This window comes from Polyodon spathula, chromosome 11 (assembly GCF_017654505.1).
Source record: "Polyodon spathula isolate WHYD16114869_AA chromosome 11, ASM1765450v1, whole genome shotgun sequence".
NCBI lineage: Eukaryota > Metazoa > Chordata > Actinopteri > Acipenseriformes > Polyodontidae > Polyodon > Polyodon spathula.
The window spans coordinates 43,175,839-43,194,620 of NC_054544.1; the positions used below are offsets into that span (position 1 = coordinate 43,175,839).

The 18,782-nt window shown below is 40.8% G+C and overlaps 1 protein-coding gene across 4 annotated transcripts in view; it reads left to right on the top strand.

Moving 5' to 3' along the window:
* LOC121323002 (diacylglycerol kinase delta-like) overlaps nt 1-18,782 on the top strand; it is a 66,634-nt gene that overhangs the window by 31,426 nt on the left and 16,426 nt on the right. For all 4 annotated transcript variants that reach the window (XM_041263708.1, XM_041263711.1, XM_041263709.1 and 1 more), the window contains 21 exons: nt 1,112-1,216; nt 1,511-1,643; nt 2,272-2,378; nt 4,972-5,097; nt 5,240-5,342; nt 5,889-6,051; nt 6,757-6,865; nt 8,396-8,535; nt 8,952-9,036; nt 9,301-9,395; nt 9,585-9,684; nt 10,507-10,786; nt 11,268-11,426; nt 11,717-11,845; nt 12,068-12,164; nt 13,226-13,336; nt 13,452-13,548; nt 15,132-15,239; nt 16,276-16,389; nt 16,913-17,047; nt 18,318-18,472. In XM_041263708.1, the coding sequence (XP_041119642.1) occupies nt 1,112-1,216; nt 1,511-1,643; nt 2,272-2,378; nt 4,972-5,097; nt 5,240-5,342; nt 5,889-6,051; nt 6,757-6,865; nt 8,396-8,535; nt 8,952-9,036; nt 9,301-9,395; nt 9,585-9,684; nt 10,507-10,786; nt 11,268-11,426; nt 11,717-11,845; nt 12,068-12,164; nt 13,226-13,336; nt 13,452-13,548; nt 15,132-15,239; nt 16,276-16,389; nt 16,913-17,047; nt 18,318-18,472 (2,651 nt within the window). The remainder of the gene's footprint in view (nt 1-1,111; nt 1,217-1,510; nt 1,644-2,271; nt 2,379-4,971; nt 5,098-5,239; nt 5,343-5,888; nt 6,052-6,756; nt 6,866-8,395; nt 8,536-8,951; nt 9,037-9,300; nt 9,396-9,584; nt 9,685-10,506; nt 10,787-11,267; nt 11,427-11,716; nt 11,846-12,067; nt 12,165-13,225; nt 13,337-13,451; nt 13,549-15,131; nt 15,240-16,275; nt 16,390-16,912; nt 17,048-18,317; nt 18,473-18,782) is intronic.

The following is an 18,782-nucleotide window of genomic DNA, read 5'->3' on the forward strand; positions in this document are numbered from 1 at the left end:
AATCAATTATTTTCTGTTTTATATTTGTAATTAATTTAGAACAGTTTGTAGATTTTATTTTTCACTTTGACATTCTGGACTTTTTTTTGTGTTGATCAGTGGCAAAAACCCCTAATTAAATCCATTTTGATTTCATGTTGTAACACAATAAAATGTGGACAAGTCCAAGGGGGGTGAATACTTTTGAGAGCCACTGTATCTCCAGTCCCCTCGTCGGTGCCCATTTTCCATATTAAATCGTTGTAAGATAACAGATACCTTTCACTGAAGACCCCCTTTTAAAAGGTTGCGTGTACTATACAACAAGTACATGGCTTGTTTTTATAAAATCTGCAGGGCGCTCCTAGTGTTGAGGGTGTGAATTGCACCCTGATTAGAAATGACTGGTTAGAAGGTAAAAAGGAGTCCAGTGTTTCTCAGAGTCAGCTCTAGACTGTATTAATCTATCAATTGGACATACTGTACATGTACTTTTGTATTTTTAAACATAATCAACATTTTTTATTCACACACAGGTAAATCAACTAGGGAATTACTTTTTTTTTAAATGTATTTATTTATTTTTTACTTTTTACTCCGGAATGTTCGCCAGGAGAGAGTTTTTTTTTTTTTTTTTTTTTTTTTTGTTCTAAACAGTGCCGTGTGTGCCGATCATGCTCCGTCCTGCAGCAGTGCTCGTGCTCTGATTGAAATGGGTGGTGTATTGTGGGAACAGAAAACCAGCATTGTGGCATGAGGGAGCGTGATCTCGGAGAAATTCTCTTTCTCCTGGTAAATGCTCCCCTGTTGATTTATGATGAGTTGGCAATATGCTTAAAAAAAATATAACGCTCCGATCCATGCAACACGTGACCTTAATGTGTGTTTTGTGAACTTTGTAGGGTGTTGTGTAACATGCAGAAAGAATTGAGTAGAATATTGCTTTTTATTTTTACTTCTGTTATCAGGGAAAGTCATAGCATAATATTTTTGGGTCCTGACCTTTCAGCTTGAGTTTAGAAATATTCGTTTCTGGGGAGGATTGAGGGATTTTGAGAGAAAGCTAATTCAGGATGCAGTGGCATTACCATTTTTATTTAATTAGTTATTTAATTTACTTTTTCTAATCTAGATAATTACCCCTTGTCGGAAGCTGATTCTGTGCGCAGAGAACCGGAAGGAGATGGAGGATTGGATTGCAGCGCTGAAAAGCGTCCAGAATCAGGAGCATTTTGAGGTGAGACTCCCAGGTTTTCTGGTTGGTCCTCTTCAAATTGTGGCAGTTTTGGATGTATACAGTAGTATAACTTTTGAAAGGGCAGGGATACGGTTGCCGTAATGCCAGTGCCTTGAAGTCTTAACAAGATGTATCTAATAGAAATTGATTTATCATATTATTTTGTTAGCCTCCATTACTTTTAAATATAGAATGGTATAAAATGCATTTTGTTATTACAAAACAGGTAAGAATTGTGGAATTGTTTTGTTCGCTACAATCGCTTCAATCTTTGTATGTATCTCTGTGTTCCAGTCCACCCAGTACAGCATGGACCATTTCTCAGGGATGCACAACTGGTATGCTTGTTCACACGCACGCCCCACCTACTGCAACGTGTGCAGAGAAGCACTGTCTGGTGTCACCTCACATGGCCTGTCCTGTGAAGGTAAGATTACATTTCAATCAATGTTTGGTCAGATATTCTTGTATTTGTTCCAGCACTAATTATTACCTCCAAATATATGAGTTTCATTTGGATTGGATCCTGTTCTTTAATTGTGTGTGCTGTGGTTCAGGTCTCGGCTTGTATTTCTCCACGACTTCTCCAAGTCTGTTTTTGGCGTGGCGATATTGCTGAAAGATGGAAATAGATGTTTTTGTTAAAATGTTTGTGTTTTCAGCATCCTTTTCTTCAGAAAGCTGAGGTAAACCTGCTTCCACCCTGTTTTTCCTTTGTGATGTGGAAGGTGAGCACGTCAGTCCAGGTCAGAGAGGCAGCAATGTGAATATGTACCGTTGCTATGAGTATAGACCGTTGTTAAGAACTATAATCTGTCAACACAGTTTAAAAACAAGGTTTTATGACTAGCTTTATTTGCAGCCATTTGCTCTTGGGGACTATGTTGAGGGTGCTACAGTACACAAAGAAATGCATTGTATGCTAAAGTTTAGCGTTAATCCAATACAATGATTAAAGGTCATTTTCATTCATTTCGATTGTCAATGAATGATTAGACCAGCACAGTATTTAATTTGCCATTCTGAACTGTCATGTATTGTCTCTGTTTCCTCAGTCTGCAAGTTCAAAGCCCACAAGCGCTGCGCGATTCGGGCTACAAATAACTGCAAGTGGACGACCCTCGCCTCCATTGGGAAGGATATCATTGAGGACGAGGACGGGGTGAGGCCAGATCCTGGGATTCTATCTTGATCCTGGAGCACATCTGAATTATTATAGTTACTAACAAAAGAAAAATTACATGGAGCACACCTGAATTATTTTTTTTAGTTCAGTGGGGGGGTCGTTTTTTATTTGGCAAAATGTGTAATTTTTGGTTATTCAAAATAAGCATTACTCAAACACATCAATTAACAGTTTCTATAATACCTTGAATGCACGTTTCACTTATACGTATACACACGTTATCCTACTGTGTTGAAGTGAGGATGTCCACAGTAGGATTCCGGCAATGCAGAACTCTGGATGCATTTTGAATTAGAGAATTGTGAGAAGTAACAGATTTAATTTTACACCTATTACCGCCTGCGCTTCTATCGCCCACCGTATAATATTACTGTAGCATACTGTAGTAATTCATCTCAGCATACAATAAGTTATTTACATTTTTTCAGAAGATTAAACATTCATTGTGGTACTCAGATTAAGGTTTGATATTTATGTAGCAATAATAATAAGGCAGTCGTTGTACAAAAACAACGTTAACATGTATTAGTAGAAGCATAACTGCACAGCAGCTTTTGTATTTACTTTTTGGTTCATCTCTGAATAAAACCGTAATGCCATGTTGCCGTTAAACCCGTTGCTAAGCAAATGACGTATTGACACAAATGGCGCATATTACGTAGTGCACAAAATTGATGATTAGTCAGTTACAATGTCTTTGCACACTGCCCGCCTTCTGAAAGTGAATGATTGACATTATTTTGTCTTGCCATAACCCATGTTTATTGGTTTAAAAAAGTCTAAATAGTTGTGCATGGGTGTTTTTTCCTTTATCAATTAAAACCTGAAAAGTTCAAGCCCTAATTTAGTTAATAACAAAATAAAAATTACATGGCACACACCTGAATTATATTTAATAACAAAATCTAAATACGGTAACATGGAGTGCACCTGAATTATAGTTGATGACAAATGTAAAGTAACATTCTCTAAAGTTCCTTCTTGCTTTGCTGTTGTGAGTTTTGTTTCCCAGAATATTTAAGCATTTCTGTGAGTGGAGCTGAAATGTAGTTTTCAGTTTAGCAACTATCCAGCAAATCGACCACTGCACTGTGTATTGAAGCAGCTGGCAAAGTGAACCCAACACTAATTTCCCAATTGTGTGATATCTGATATTTGTAATTGTCCAAATGTTTCAAAATACAGAACTCCCTGGTTGTTTTGCAGAGTTGCATTTCTAAACATTGTGAAATAGAGGCCAGTGGAGTTAATGTTAGTTACATGTCTTCAGTTAACTTTGAATACGTTCGGAAAATAAAACTGGAGAAACATTTAAATCGAGATTAAATCTGTTGTTTAAAGATAAGTATACATGGTCACTAGTAGCTGTATTGGGTGATAAAATATTATATGAAAAGCGACACTTACTGTTTGTTTTTTGTGTTAATGTAGCATGTGCTCATCATTAATGAGGCAGAACCCTGAGCAGGGTGAACCCAGACTTATAAACCTACAAAATATCAAGTGAACAAAAAACTGAAATCGGTAAAATCCAAGCTCCCAAAATATTAATCTGTGAAAAATAGGTTAATGCAAAATGGTAAGGATCTACAATTTTATTGTAGTCATGACCTAACCGTGAATTAAACAAATTTGTGAATTACTGAATTGGGAAATAGAAAGGAAGCTCTGTTTGCCACAGTGGCAAAGTGGCTGAGTGGAAACAGGTGCAGGAGTGATGCAGTGCGGTAATGAAACAAACAGAGCCTTATAATCCGGTTTGGAAAGTGCTTTTTATTTTGCATCCAGGTCTGGTGACCAGTAACAATAATCCCCCACAACGTGTGCTGCACAGGGTATACAATAACAGGCTTGCAGACCCAAACAATAAACAGCACGTATCCATCCCACAATAATACAGACACGGTCACCAGTCCTGGGTGCGTGCAGAAGCGCTCGTGATGGATGATTACAGTTTATTTTTTTGACAGTAGTGCAGTGCTGTTTCGGCTTAGTGCTGGTCCTTGGCGACAGCTCCGGATTCATGTTAGCCGTCTAGGGATTTACAAAACAAGACGATTACACACAAAAAAACAAACAAAAAGCATGCGCGATACTGTTTCACTGGTTACAGGGTCTCTCACAGTCCTTCTCAGTTTCAACTCAAAACCAGTGCGAAGCAGCAGATTATAATTCTCCGTTCTCCGTTCTTCTGCTGTCATGCATGACCCCTTGGTAAACGAGTGCAACCACCTCTCCGATCTGCGGCTGCCACGTTGTTTCCCTTCCGGGTCAATGCGTTATTGAAACGGAGTCTCGCCCCCTTCCCTTGAACCCTGCGAAAGAACTGTCAGGCCACCCTGTCCAGCGAACTCTGTTCTTGCTGCTTTGCGCCCTTACAGGTCGGGAGATGTACAACCAAGAACCATTGTATTTCTGTCACATCCTCTGATCAACCAACTATTATTGTGAAAATGTATTTTAAACTTTGGTACATACCACAAATTGCTCACTGTTCATAGTATTGCAATAAGAGACTCCAGTGCAGTAGCTGCTGTCAGTGAAACTGTTGCACTTCTCCCTTGTGCAGATCTCGATGCCCCATCAGTGGCTCGAGGGGAACCTGCCTGTCAGTGCCAAGTGTACAGTGTGCGACAAGACCTGCGGCAGTGTGCTGAGACTGCAGGACTGGCGCTGCCTGTGGTGCAAAGCCATGGTAAGAGCAGTATTCCTGTAATAACCTGTACAGCTGGTTAACACGTGTTACTGGAACTATACAGCACTGCAGCAGTTTCTACTGTCTGGGAATGTGTATCCTGGTGCTTAAGTGGATGTGCGCATCCTCTGGTGTGTTTCAGATACATACTGCATGTAAGGAGTTATTGTCCAGTAAGTGTCCGCTGGGCCAGTGCAAAGTGTCTGTGATCCCTCCCACCGCCCTGAACAGCATTGATTCTGATGGTGAGTATGCTGCCCACAAAAAAAAACAGATTTGTTCTTTTATTGATTGAACATAAAACTGCATTCACATTAAGAATGTGTATTTAGTTCAGAATATCAACAAATATTCTTTGATTTTGAATTAGGTAGAAAACAGAAGTATGAAACATTCCGGTACACCATCTAATTACCTTAAATAAGAGACACTGTGACAGAGAGAATGTGTGCTATTTACTGTACAGAAGAGTGTTGGTCTCGTAGTCATTATTTATTGATTTCCATTGCCTTTATCTTTTTGATAATTTACAGGAACGGATTCAGACATGTCATTTTTGCAACCAAATGCATTTCAAGCAGCATTTGTTTGAAATATTCAAGTCTATCTCAGCAGTAATACATTTTAAAACATAAAGGTCACCATATGTCAGAGCACAAAGCTTTTAGGGGTTTGCTCGCTTTTACTAGGTTCTCGTCAGAGAGACGGATGTGGGCTGTGTGTTACACAGGTGCTCGCGGTTAGTGGGAGGGTACCGTGGTCACTCTGCCCGTGTTTTCTGTCTGTCTCAGGTTTCTGGAAGGCGTCGTGCCCCCCCTCCTGCACCAGCCCCCTCCTCGTCTTCGTCAACTCGAAGAGCGGAGACAACCAGGGCGTGAAGTTCCTGCGGCGCTTCAAGCAGTTGCTGAACCCCGCCCAAGTCTTCGACCTCATGAACGGGGGGCCTCACCTGGGGTACTCCTGACTTAATTCTGTTTGTTTTTTGTGATAAATCTGGGTCCACCTTTTGCCCAGTTCTTGTTTGCAGCTGTTCTTATACTCAGATCAGTCCTCCGGGTTTCTGTAATTGCGGTTGTTTGGAATGAGGTTTCTGTTGTATCCTGGCACTGCAAACCCCTTTTCTCAACCTTGGCTAGTTGTCAGTTCTCGCAAGGGTCCTTTTTACAGGAAATGCAAACTAGACAGGGCATCATCCAGCTTGAAACTTGGGTTTCTCCTGGCACTGGCTTGCCATTTCAAAATCATCTTGGCTTGTTGGTCAATCTGCTTTTACATCTTTTTTTTTTTTTTTTTTTTTTGATGATCTATTTGAGACAAGGGTGAATTTAATTTTTTTACTTGCAAGTCAATGTCAGGGTCAGGTGTCTTCATAAATAACAACCGGGATGCATTAAACGAAAAGCCTTACACATCTTCATGCAAAGAAACTGATTGATTAGGTGAATTATTTGAAATATACTCTGATACTTGGACTACTCTTCCCCAAAAAATGAAACAAAGGCTTCACAAGGACATTTCATACAGTACTGAAGAATGTCAAGAGCAGACTAGTGTTGTCTTTTTTTTTTTTTTTTTTTTTTTTTTCCCCCCCACCAATTGATATATTGTATTTTTTTTAGTTCATATCGCATAATATTTTCTGTCTGTCTGTGCCTGTAGCTTGCGTCTCTTCCAGAAGTTTGACACGTTCCGGATCTTGGTGTGCGGTGGGGACGGCAGTGTGGGCTGGGTCCTCTCTGAGATTGACACTCTCACCCTGCACAAACAGGTAATTTGTCTGCACTGCTATATCTCTGTCCTGTAAGGATTGCAAGATTGTTGACCTCCAAAGCAGCTTTTGTTTGGGAAGTTTTAGCTACACCATTCAATTTGTATAGCTTCTGTTCTAGCAACATATTTTTGTCTCCCGCTAGGTATGCATACATTATGTTTAAAAGTATTCGGTGGCTATCTCTAACCAAGTTGACAATGCATTTCTTCTGTACTGTTTGCTTTGTCAGATCAGACATGCAAAAAGTGCAAGAGAAAGTACACTCTCAACTTGATTAGAGGCCACTGAACACTTTTAAAACATTTTGTAAGTCAATAAATCTAAATATAAAACAGACAAAGCCATGTGGCAGAGCAGAGCTCTGCCCTTTATAGATTGGCAGGGGTGGGGTTAAATTCCCCTGCCTGCCTGGGTTTATTATGTTCAGGTGGCTGGGATTGATTGGAGTAATTAACGTTCATTCAGCACCCAGCCACCTGACATAAAAGTAGGCCTCAGCTTCCCATTAGAGAGAGGAGGGAGCTGAGGAAGCAAGCTGGTGTTTGTGATTGCTATTTTTTTGGTTTGCTGTTTTGGTTAATTGTGTATTTTCTGATCCAGTGAAGGCATTGCCCAGCCTGGAAACCTTTATTTTGTAAGTTTTGCTTGGTGTTTTGTGTTTTTTGTGCTTAAATCCCTTTGTTTTGTCCCTTGTGTCCTTTTATTTTGTGCTTATTTATAATGTGTTATTTTTTTGAACTGCTGTCTGTCTCTGTGCCTCTATCCACTCGCCAGCCTGTCACAAGCTGATGTTAACGTTAGTCTTTTATGTAGATTCTGTTGTGGTTTAAATGTGTAGAATTCTTTGTCATTGACATTCTGAATGCAAGATCTGCATTCACTGTAGTTGCTCCTCTAATAGTTTCCAATGAGTGTATTCAGAGTCATTTCTTAGTCTGGCTGTTTAGACAATATTATGGTGATCTGCTTTTTCCTCTTGCTGTTGCCTTTTAAATTTTGTATGCAAATAGGAATGTCATTGACATGCTTGTATATACTGGTGGTTACTGTATAGTGCACGGTTTTATTTCTTAGATTTTACTGACCTCTAGAGGAGAAATGTTGCAACACTATTAATTTTAACTTGAAACAGTGCGATTGTGGAAAGTGTTAGAAAGCAGACTTGGCATGCCAACTACTGGTTTAGAAATGTCAATTAAATTAACGAGAATATATTTTGACCTTTTTAGCTACGCTATCTGTTCAAGTTGTACAGAATCGTTTGTGCTGTGAGCATGTAATAAGATGTGTATAAAATACAATAATCCAAAATAAAATGGAAGATTGGTGTGTCACTATTTTTTCTTATGAAAGAATTACTGTGAAGAAACTGACTAAATCTTGAGTCTGTGAAACGTACCCACAGTGTAAACATATTCCCTAGCTCTCTTGTAATATGAGGGTGAGGCAGTTACTTCTATGCCTTTTAGTTGGCACTTCCTGAAATGCTGCCTACAGTAATTATCCTGAACCTCCTCTTCTCTGCAGTGTCAGCTGGGCGTGCTGCCGCTGGGCACAGGGAACGACCTGGCGCGGGTGCTGGGCTGGGGTTCGGCCTGCGATGACGACACGCAGCTGCCACAGATCCTGGAGAAGCTGGAGAGAGCCAGCACCAAGATGCTAGACAGGTGAGCTCTCTAACAATCAGGAACACCAGCCCCATCACAAACCAGTCCAGCATGTAACAACATGCCACACTGTCATTTTGTGGAGCATCGCATTGGCTGCGGTGCTCCCATGGGTTAGAGGCAAAACTGTTTCTCCTCATCGTCATAGAGAGGACCCTACTGGTCAGATGCCTGTTGATCTCAGACGGATACCTGCAGGGCTGGCCTTTGTCCTCCAGAGGCCAGTAATTGGCATCTGCTTTTGCGTGCCTGGGCACAAAGAGGAAATTATAAGGACACCTACTGACCTTCAGTGTGAGGGAACATAATTGGGCAGTCCATCGTTGCATGTATGTGACTTACCGTTTCAAACCGGGTGTAGTATAGAAGCGGTGGTTATATGTGTTAACTGCATTTGTTCACTTCCGTGTTTGCAGGTGGAGCATCATGGTGTATGAGACAAAGCTCCCTCGACAGCACTCCTCCTCCACTGTCACAGAGGATTACAGTGAAGATTCAGAGGTAACGACAGCTCGGAGTAGGATCAGCAAGCTACAGATAGATTAACTTACTACATACATTAAGAGGTGTCATTTTACAAAAAGCAGTGCATAAACACACAACGCTGCATTGACAGTAGTTAACATTTGTAACAAAAATCCGGTTCTGCCAAACATTTAATTTTGATCACTGTTTTAACAGAAAAAAAAAAGATTTTGGTGGAACAAACAAATTAAATCTCATGGTCAATTTGATTATTGTGACTGCTCTGTCCCCATGTTCAAGGTCCAGCAGATATTGACATATGAAGACTCTGTTGCTGCTCATTTGTCTAAAATCCTGACTTCTGACCAGCACTCGGTGGTGATCTCTTCAGCAAAGTGAGTCTCTGCATGCAATGAGAACTTGAGAACTTCATAACCCATATTGATAAAACCTAGTCCATCACTCACCACCTCCTGTGTGAAAACAGTGCCGCCTTCCCCTGTCCCAGGTCTAGTAGTTCCAGTGATGCTTACATGAAGGTTTGGTACATGTTAGTATGTGATCTGTACCCCTCTGTCTGTCAGGGTGCTGTGTGAGACGGTGAAGGACTTTGTGGCTCGTGTGGGGAAGGCGTACGAGAAGACTCCGGAGAGCTCAGAAGAATCTGATACCATGACCAAGAAGGTGAGTGCAGATAGCTCTGCTTTTAAATACATAGCAACTGGGGATCCAGAACATCAGTGGTGCACTTTCTAGTGCTAATATACATTATATCCTTCAAATTTATACCACGGTATCACTGGTCTTCAAACAGAATGACTCGGATGGGACTTTTAACAATTGATTTTACTCTTGTTTCTGCTGATGGCCAAGACTGGTATAAAATTGAATGTGGTGTCATTCTTGAAACATGTTTTAGGGTAAGTTGCTTGTTTTAGTAAGTAAGGAAACATGGATCCATTGTTTTAATATGTGTTTCTTAATAAACCTAGTCTCTCTGATACTAAGTTTCTGATCCCAGGTGTATAGTATATTGATCAGTCATTAAGGGAAACGTCAAGGTGTTTAACAACAGGAAAGAGAATTACATTCATCTGGTGATTTCCCAAAGGAAATGCAAGCCTAGCATCATTTTGGTTTAAATCAAAATAAATACATGCCTGCTGCAACATGTTTTTTTCAAAACTGACAATTTGATATCTGTTTTGCAATTGAACGTGCATGACAGCTAAGATATATGTATTTATTTTGATGGCTATAACCACTTCAGTGAATATGGCTGCAATTCATGTGCCTAAAATACATATGTAGGACATTTTTGACAGCACTAAAAATGTAGCAAGCAAGTGCACAGTTTGTAAAGTTTATTAGTTTTGAATAATCAATGTAAAAAAAGAAAGGAAGATGTATGTATTTATTATGTTAGCTGGTTAGCTCTAACCACTCCGGTGAACATAGCCATAGTGAAAACCTTTGTGACAGGAGGTGCCTCTGTCTCTCTGGCAGTGTGGTGTACTGAAGGAGAAGCTGGACTCCCTGCTGAAGACTCTGAATGAAGAGTCTCAGGCCTCGAGCTGCCTGTCCAACCCTCCGCCCACCATCGCAGAGGAGCAGGAAGAGGGAGAGGGGCTGGGGCTGCAGGAGCCCCCTGTGGACCGGCATGCTCCCCCAGTCCCCTGCCCTCCCAGGACCAACCCGGGCATCTTCAAACCCCGTGAGCAGCTCATGCTGAGAGCCAACAGTCTGAAGAAGGCAATCCGGCAGATCATTGAGCACACAGAGAAGGGTGAGGCAGCCTGAACGGGAGCTTTTTAAAATGTTCTTTTAAAAGAATGCATGTTGAAAAATCTGAAGAGACATTTGCTTATGATTTGTCACACACCTAATATCTTCTCGCACGCAGATATGTTTGGGAGCTTTTGCATTTAGAAAATAATTTGTTTACAAAGAAATGTCACAAGTCAATCAACTGCTTTTTTTTATTTGATTCAACTGAAACCAAACAAGTGGTAAATTAATTTCTGTGTAGACACCAAATTCCAGTTAAGCCTTTTAAAACCTTTAAGTCCAACTAGTCCACCACAGATTTGTTATATCCCTGCTGCTTTGAACAAATGTTCCAATAAGGGAAAAAGGGTATGTATGCTAAAGCAACTGCTGCTTGTGGTTAAGCATCATACGCAGAGAAAGGACAAGACGTCAGCCAGTGGAAAGAGCAGTCTGAGTCGTGTTGCCCTAGTGAATTTCTCTCTGTCTCTTGGTCTTAGCGGTGGATGAGCAGAACGTTCAGACTCAGGAGCAGGAGGCGTTCGCTCTGGGGACCTCGCTGGAGGAGGAGGGGAGGAGCGAGGACAAGGTCTCCCTGCAGTCCTCGCACAGCGGTAACAACTCCTGTGTCAACGCCAAGGGGAGGGGGGCCAGGAAAGGTAAGGAGCCGTTGGAAATGCATACAGTAAAGTAGGATGCAAAATACAATGGGCAATAAACCAATACCAAACTTGAACCCCTGAGTTTCCTAACTCCAAGGTATCCCTATTATATTCAGAGCTGTAGACTGTTACTGTTAGCGTGTGATGCCTTGAAATATTCTGCTGTTGCTGTATTTCTAAAGAAGTTGGACAGCCTCTCGAGACTGTCAGTTTTACACATTTACGTTGTGGAGGGAGTAGTTGCCTAGTAACCCATATCTCATGGCTCTGCTTGTTGTTTTTACCAGTTTCCAAGTCTCCCTGCGAGAAGCTCATCAGCAAAGGAAGTTTGTCGTTGGGCAGCTCTGCATCACTTCCTGCACAGACTGGAAACCGGGACAACATGCCTATGCTGAGCACCAAAATTCTGTATTCAAGTAAGTTATACACCCCTTATACAAAAACAATATTTCAGTATTTTTTGTAGTTCTATAGAAGATCATATTTTATGATACCAACAGTAGTGAACACATAAGTAACATTAGATTACCTGCCTGATTTTATTGGGTCCTCATTCAGTCCGTCCATCTGATTCACTACATAGTGAACACAATAATTGCCTTGATTTTGCATCAAATGTGTCTTCTCTCCCTCGACAGGCTTGCGTGCTAGTTTGTCTGGTTCCCTCCCTGGCAGCTCTGTAATCGGCCGCTTGCTGGTTAATGCCGATCCCTTTAACTACGATCCTGAGAGCCTGTAAGCATCTTCATTTATGAAGGTTAATCTCAATCTTGTGGTCCAGATTGGGATTTTTTTTTTTTTTGGCACATAGTAGTGCTTACGCTGAGCATGCTGTTGTATTTGTGTTTTTCACCATTAGCAAAAACATTTGGAGCAGTTTATATGTTATATTAAGTCGTGTCCCTTTTGGAATCTCCTAGAAGCAACTACACTTAGAATGTCACTGAAAGGGTAGATCTTGTACTCAAAATGTCAATGACAAAGCATTCTAAATGTGTATACCACAACAGGTTCTATATAAACAGATTCAGTATATTATCTGCTTTGTTTATTTTTTTTACTTCAGTTAACTGACTTTGTTCGTGGGCCTACTTCTGATCAAGTTGAGAGTGTAATACCTTCATTCTTAACTTGATTAATGCACTCTCAATGTGATTAAAGGTAGCTGCTGAGCACTAAAGCATACAGGAAAATCACTGATATTAAAATTGAAGTGTGAATCATACTTTATGATGATGAATCATCAAAATGCTTACCTGCAGTTCTGTAATTTTGTCAGAGCTTATCAGTAACATGCTCTTCTCTAGAAAGTATTTGGACAGAGATGAATGAGTGAATGAATGAATGTAGAACAACTGGCTTGGGGGCCATTTGTTGTTCGTTTTTATGCCTTTTAAATGTTGTGGAATTTCATCTGTAACTAACACTCAATCTTAAGATATACTGTAATACTAAAAAGAAACCTTGTTATTCATTTAGACAAATATATTACCAATTTTAGTACTACTAAATATCTTTGGTGGCCCATACTAGATTGTCATCTCTACTTTTAATGAGCAGTGTAACCCAAATATTTACTTTTACTAACATTTGTTCATTTTGTATCCAGTTGTGGCTGCCAAGACTGAGGTAGTTCATTGATGGCCTTTCCAGTCATTCTGTGTTGTAAATGGATAGTATTTTGGGACTGTTGGTTTTGAATTTTTCTTTACTGAAAAGGGGAAACAAATATACCCATGGTATACCCAGACATCCTTTATTATAATATCGAAAAACATTTGTGTTCTTTCTGGCAGTGACTGTTACACAGAAAAGTGTGTGATGAACAACTACTTTGGAATTGGACTGGACGCAAAAATCTCGCTTGACTTCAATAACAAACGTGACGAACACCCAGAAAAATGCAGGTGGGTAAAATGTATCTGTGTTCCAGTAACCGTGCCCTCCCAGGCACTTCTGCATATGCTCACAAGCTGGGATCTGTGTCACCAATAAGTTGTTGTTGTTTGTTTTTTTCTTAAGGAGTCGAACAAAAAACATGATGTGGTACGGAGTGTTGGGGACCAAAGAGCTGCTCCACAGAACCTACAAGAATCTGGAGCAGAAGGTGCTGCTGGAGGTGAGGACTGCATTTGTTGAGACCTATACAGCCTCTTGTGCAGTGCTGACCATGAATTTTCACACTGTGAGAATAACTGAAACAGGCAGTTACTGTTTGTTTAATACAATTCACTGAGTTCTGTGTTAAAAATCACTATTTTTACTAGGTTGTATTTTATGTGGATTGCAACGATTTAGAATGATTGCTTCAGCTGGGCTTTGATCACAGTCTGGAGGCCATGTGCACTTGATGATTCTTTGATCATAATGCAGTTTTACACTTTCTAAAACTGCAGTCCAACTGTAACAGTCACGATATGCAGGTCGCGATACGATATAATCACAAACGTGGCATTGGCTACTTGTATGATGCACAGTAAGATGAAGTGGTCATGTAATGATGAACCATTTCATTAAAAGACAAAAATGAAATGACGAGGAGAGTGTATCTATAAAACATGTTTATTCTTATTCAAGGATCATTTGGTGATCTACAATGAGCTATGTTGTGCTTTTGATCTTGTATCATGTTGTAAACTTACATAATTTTTTCATACTAGTTACATACTTTTATTAAGAGATGATACCGGATTCTGCCTAGTCAATGACCCGGTTTGATCGATTGCAAACACCACCCCCCCACCAACTTTTAGCTGAACGTAAAATTTAAACTATTAATTTCTGTTTTTTAATAACCATGCGCAAATAAATAATGCCCGAGGTGAAATTTAGAAAAAAACTGGCTAGATGTAGTTGCTCTGTGCATTAATGATTCAGACAATTGCTGCATCATCAATGATGAGTGTTCAGGTGACAAAGGCGTGCAGTTCGGAGGTTTGAAATCTAATGATACAGACTCAGCAGTCTGATTGGTTACCCTTTACCGTTACGCTACAATCTATATTTTGGATTTTATTATAATGTTTTATAGACACTGCAAGAGCTTGTAACTCAGGTATTTCTTTTAACTGAACATTTTAATGGTATAGTGCTACTTTGAATGCTATGTTTAATTGATTTTATGTTGTGTTTTCACACTGGCCACTCCTGATTTCTTACTTTGAGATTATGTAAAGCCATTTATTTTAGTGGATTTCATATTTAAGTGTAGCGACTTTGATTCTAGCGATTTTACCTACAAATGAGGTTTTTCATGATGTGCTTTTGCGTTGGACATTATAGCTTTAAAGTTTAATGTTTGTTTTGTTAAAATATTTGAAATGACAAAACCGTGAATATACTGCAGCAACTTTTTTGAATTGTAGTTCACATGTCAATAAATATGTTAACTGCACTTCTTGATTCTTTATCATGACTGTCTGCTGTGCTCTACCTTTTAAATTTTAAGCATGCCCAATTGTAAACAAAAAAACCCCCCCCCCCCCCCCCCCCCCCCCCCCCCCCCCCCCCCCCCCCCCCCCCCCCCCCCCCCCCCCCCCCCCCCCCCCACACACACACACACACACACACACTTGCATGGGTTATAAAAATGACAATGGAATTGAGACAGTATCACATTCTAAAAATATCAAGCATGCAGGAAGTTGTTCCAAATACAAAGGACTTGTTATGATGTGATTGAAGCCTGTCTCTCTTTGCCAGTGCGACGGGCGCCCCATTCCTCTGCCCAGTCTGCAGGGCATTGCTGTGCTGAACATCCCAAGCTATGCCGGTGGGACCAACTTCTGGGGTGGCACCAAGGAGGATGATGTGAGTAAATGAACTTTGAGCAATATACCATTTTAAATGTAATGCTCTACCATTGGGAATACAGGTTGTATTTGTATAGGGGTGTAATGAGAACTAATGTGATAAGATGCATATCATTATATGTAGGTTGGGATATGATGTATATCATAACACATGTAATGTTCTTGATGGGATACCTGTATAATGGATCAAATGGTAATTTTAAAGAGGGACATTTTATTAAATGAAATAACTAAAACACTCTTCATTCAAGAACCGTTTGATAAACTACAGTTAGCTGTGTTGTGCTTTTGGTACTCTTATGGTACTTCATGGAAAGAAAGTATCACAATTCATTGATACACAATGAATAGTTCCTGTCATGTATTTTTGATAATGGTGGTACGCAGGGTCATTTGGAGCAGTGTGTGTATTTAGAGTTACCACTTACTATCTTGCTGTTTTAAACTTTACTGCATTATCATTGTTTCAGTGGTTGGAATCATTTGATAAAGGTTGCAATACTAGTTATTGACCCTTCTGGGAAGAGTGTTTGTTTTTGTACAGTGCACTGGGCTGGAACATATTACCAGGGGAATAAAATTGAACTGAATGCCAAGCATAAATATTTAGATGAGCCTTGAGTGCAGTGTCTGTAGTTGTAGTATTTGATGCATTGGATGTGTTTCATTTAATGAAAGTCTCTGTTAGGAGTGACATTTTAACAAATTTAGTCCTGGAGAATTTTTATATATGAGATTTATCAATGCTAAAACTGAATTTATACCGTAGTATACCCAGGAGGTTATAAATGCCATCAATAACTTACTACACTAAAAACTGTGTGGGACATAACTTCCCATTTTATGATTATTACTGCAGTCGGCTTCTACAATACAAGATGCTACGAGAAGGCAGCGGTATATTGCATTTCAAATAAATTTGGTCCCGTTTCACACCAAAGAAGACACGAGCCGAAACATTTGTCGTCTTATTTTCTTATAGTTTACCTGATTTCTGGTTGAGCTTTGGCGTTCTCTTTCCTTTTGTATTTCAGACCTTCACTGCTCCCTCGTTCGATGATAAGATCCTGGAGGTGGTGGCAGTATTCGGGAGCATGCAGATGGCTGTGTCACGTGTGATCAACCTCCAGCACCACCGTATTGCACAGGTAAAGTATATCAGCCAGTCAGGGCTACAGCAGCCAGTCTGACCTGAAAACTCGTCCCTGCATTCAAAACATCTGACTATTACATAGTGGCTCATTATCTTGCAATACAAATACTCAATACAGGTGAATGCGTCATAAGAGTGTGTAGTATGGGAGGCCTCCTAGCTGTGGTCGCTTGAGAATATTTGCAATGTGGTGTCTCCCGTGGTAATGGTACAACTGGGTGATGTGCAGAGTGAACAGGGGAGTGCACTGACTTTCAATTCAACTGAGCTGTTGTGGGGAGTTGCTGTGGTGAGGAAATTGGAGGAATTTGTACAGTATGATCTATAGAGCTTTATTAAATAAAAGTAATTTATATTGCCACTTATAGTATACCAATGTCCATATAGTGATCACTGCTTCATCATGATAGAACCAAGATGCAAAAGCTTATTGAAAAGCAGTTGAGTCTCAGGTTTCTGCGTGGGTTAAAGCGCTTCAATAACTTGACTACATTTTGACACCCTATTTTGTTCTGCAGTGCCGGACGGTGAAGATCACAGTCCTGGGAGAAGAGGGGGTCCCAGTGCAGGTGGACGGAGAGGCCTGGGTCCAGCCCCCCGGGTACATCCGAATCATACACAAGAACCGCACTCCGACCCTCACCAGGGACAGGGTGGGTATCTCTCCTCTCTCTCAATTCAGTTCGGGGTGGTCTCCCTTGGGGGCTCACCTGGTAGAAGCACAGCAGTGTGGTGCGCAGGACGAGTCATACAGTGTAGGTTCAGGTCCTGGCTGTGCAGTCGCCGGTCTTCACTGGGGACTTCGAAGGGTCCTGTGGGTTAGCGAGGCAAAACCGTCAGGGACTGTTTCTCCTTATCACGCTACAGCGAACCCTGCTGGCCAGGCACCCAATGAGTCTAACCCTTTGTAGTCCATTTATTCAGTGCTTGTCAGGCACGTCGGGTCCAGTTTATTTTCACACGTGCTGTTTAAAATAAAACTGGTTTTAAAAGGCATTGCATCGCAAAACGACATCAGTACTGCATCTCCAGCCAAGCCCCACCCCTTGTTCACTGTATTTTTCACATAACTCTTTATAGACGTACATACTAAAATTCTCTCCTCATTTCGTCACCAAACTCCTCAATAATACGATCCAAGTCATTATTTTATTACTATGACATCTCAAAAAGCTCTTTTTTTCTCTATCTCTGTGGTGCTGGGGCTAGCTCTTACTCAGATATGCCCTTTTTTTCGGCTTCATTTGGTTCCTGTCAGAATCACTCGGCCATTAAAAGGTTTTCTTGTCTTTTTCCGGAGAAAAAATGACTAGAGACCTGTGCTTTATGACTAGAAACGTGTCTTTTTGATGATGTCGGACAGGGTTCAACATCGGACTGGAAAGGGAAAATTGTAATGTCAGACCTGGTCCGACATAGGACCGCAAAGGGTTAAAGGCCGGTAGCTCGCTGGCATCCAGCTTTGAGTTCCTGGGTGGAAAAAGGAAGCTGGCTGGTCGTGGGATCGGAGAATGCCCACTGAACCTTCAGGGGGAAAAACGATTGGGCATTCAAAATTAGGAGAAAAGCGAGGGTGGGGGGAGGGAGAATAATAATTGGACACACTAAAATAAGAGAGTAAACCTATATATTTTGAAGAGACTGGAGGTGCAGGTAGTCTGGTGGATACAATCACTATTCTGGCAGTTTGAATGCAGTATTATGGTAGTATTTCTGTGAATGACTACTAAGGTTATGACTGCTTTTAATGTGAAGAATGACTGTATGCAGTAATGACATGCTGTCAATTTGTTAGACAACAAACCACAAAACGTGGACTTGGACAATCCTAACAGAAAAATGTGTTGCTACTTGATCTCAGTAAGTGCCGGAATGTTAACCTTATTTTGTCTTTATCTGCGCCTCCTTCCCCCCCCGCCCCAGGCGTTTGAGAACACCCTGAAATCCTGGGAGGACAAGCAGAAGTGCGAGTTCCCCCGGCCCTCTACCCAGCTGGCTCTGCTCCCGGAGATCGTATCGGAAGAGGAGGCTTCGCAGATCAATCTGTTCGGACAGTCGGCCGGAGCCCTAATACACAGGTAGGGGGGGAAGCCTTTATATACAAGCGACTTCTCATGAGTGCGAGCACAAGCTCTGGATTAGGCTTAACTTTCTGCACAACTGACCTTAAGTAGGGCTGTAACGTCTCAAGCTATGCGATGGTCCTAATGGGCTCCTTGTATCATGCATAATAATAATAATAAACTTTATTTTGTATAGCGCCCTTAAAAGCAGTCATCTCAGCGCTTCACAATTAGTAGAACAGCAATAAATAAACAGATTATGCATAAAAAAGCACAAGGAAATAAAACAATCGCAAAAATCATAAAAACACCTTTCTAAAAAAGG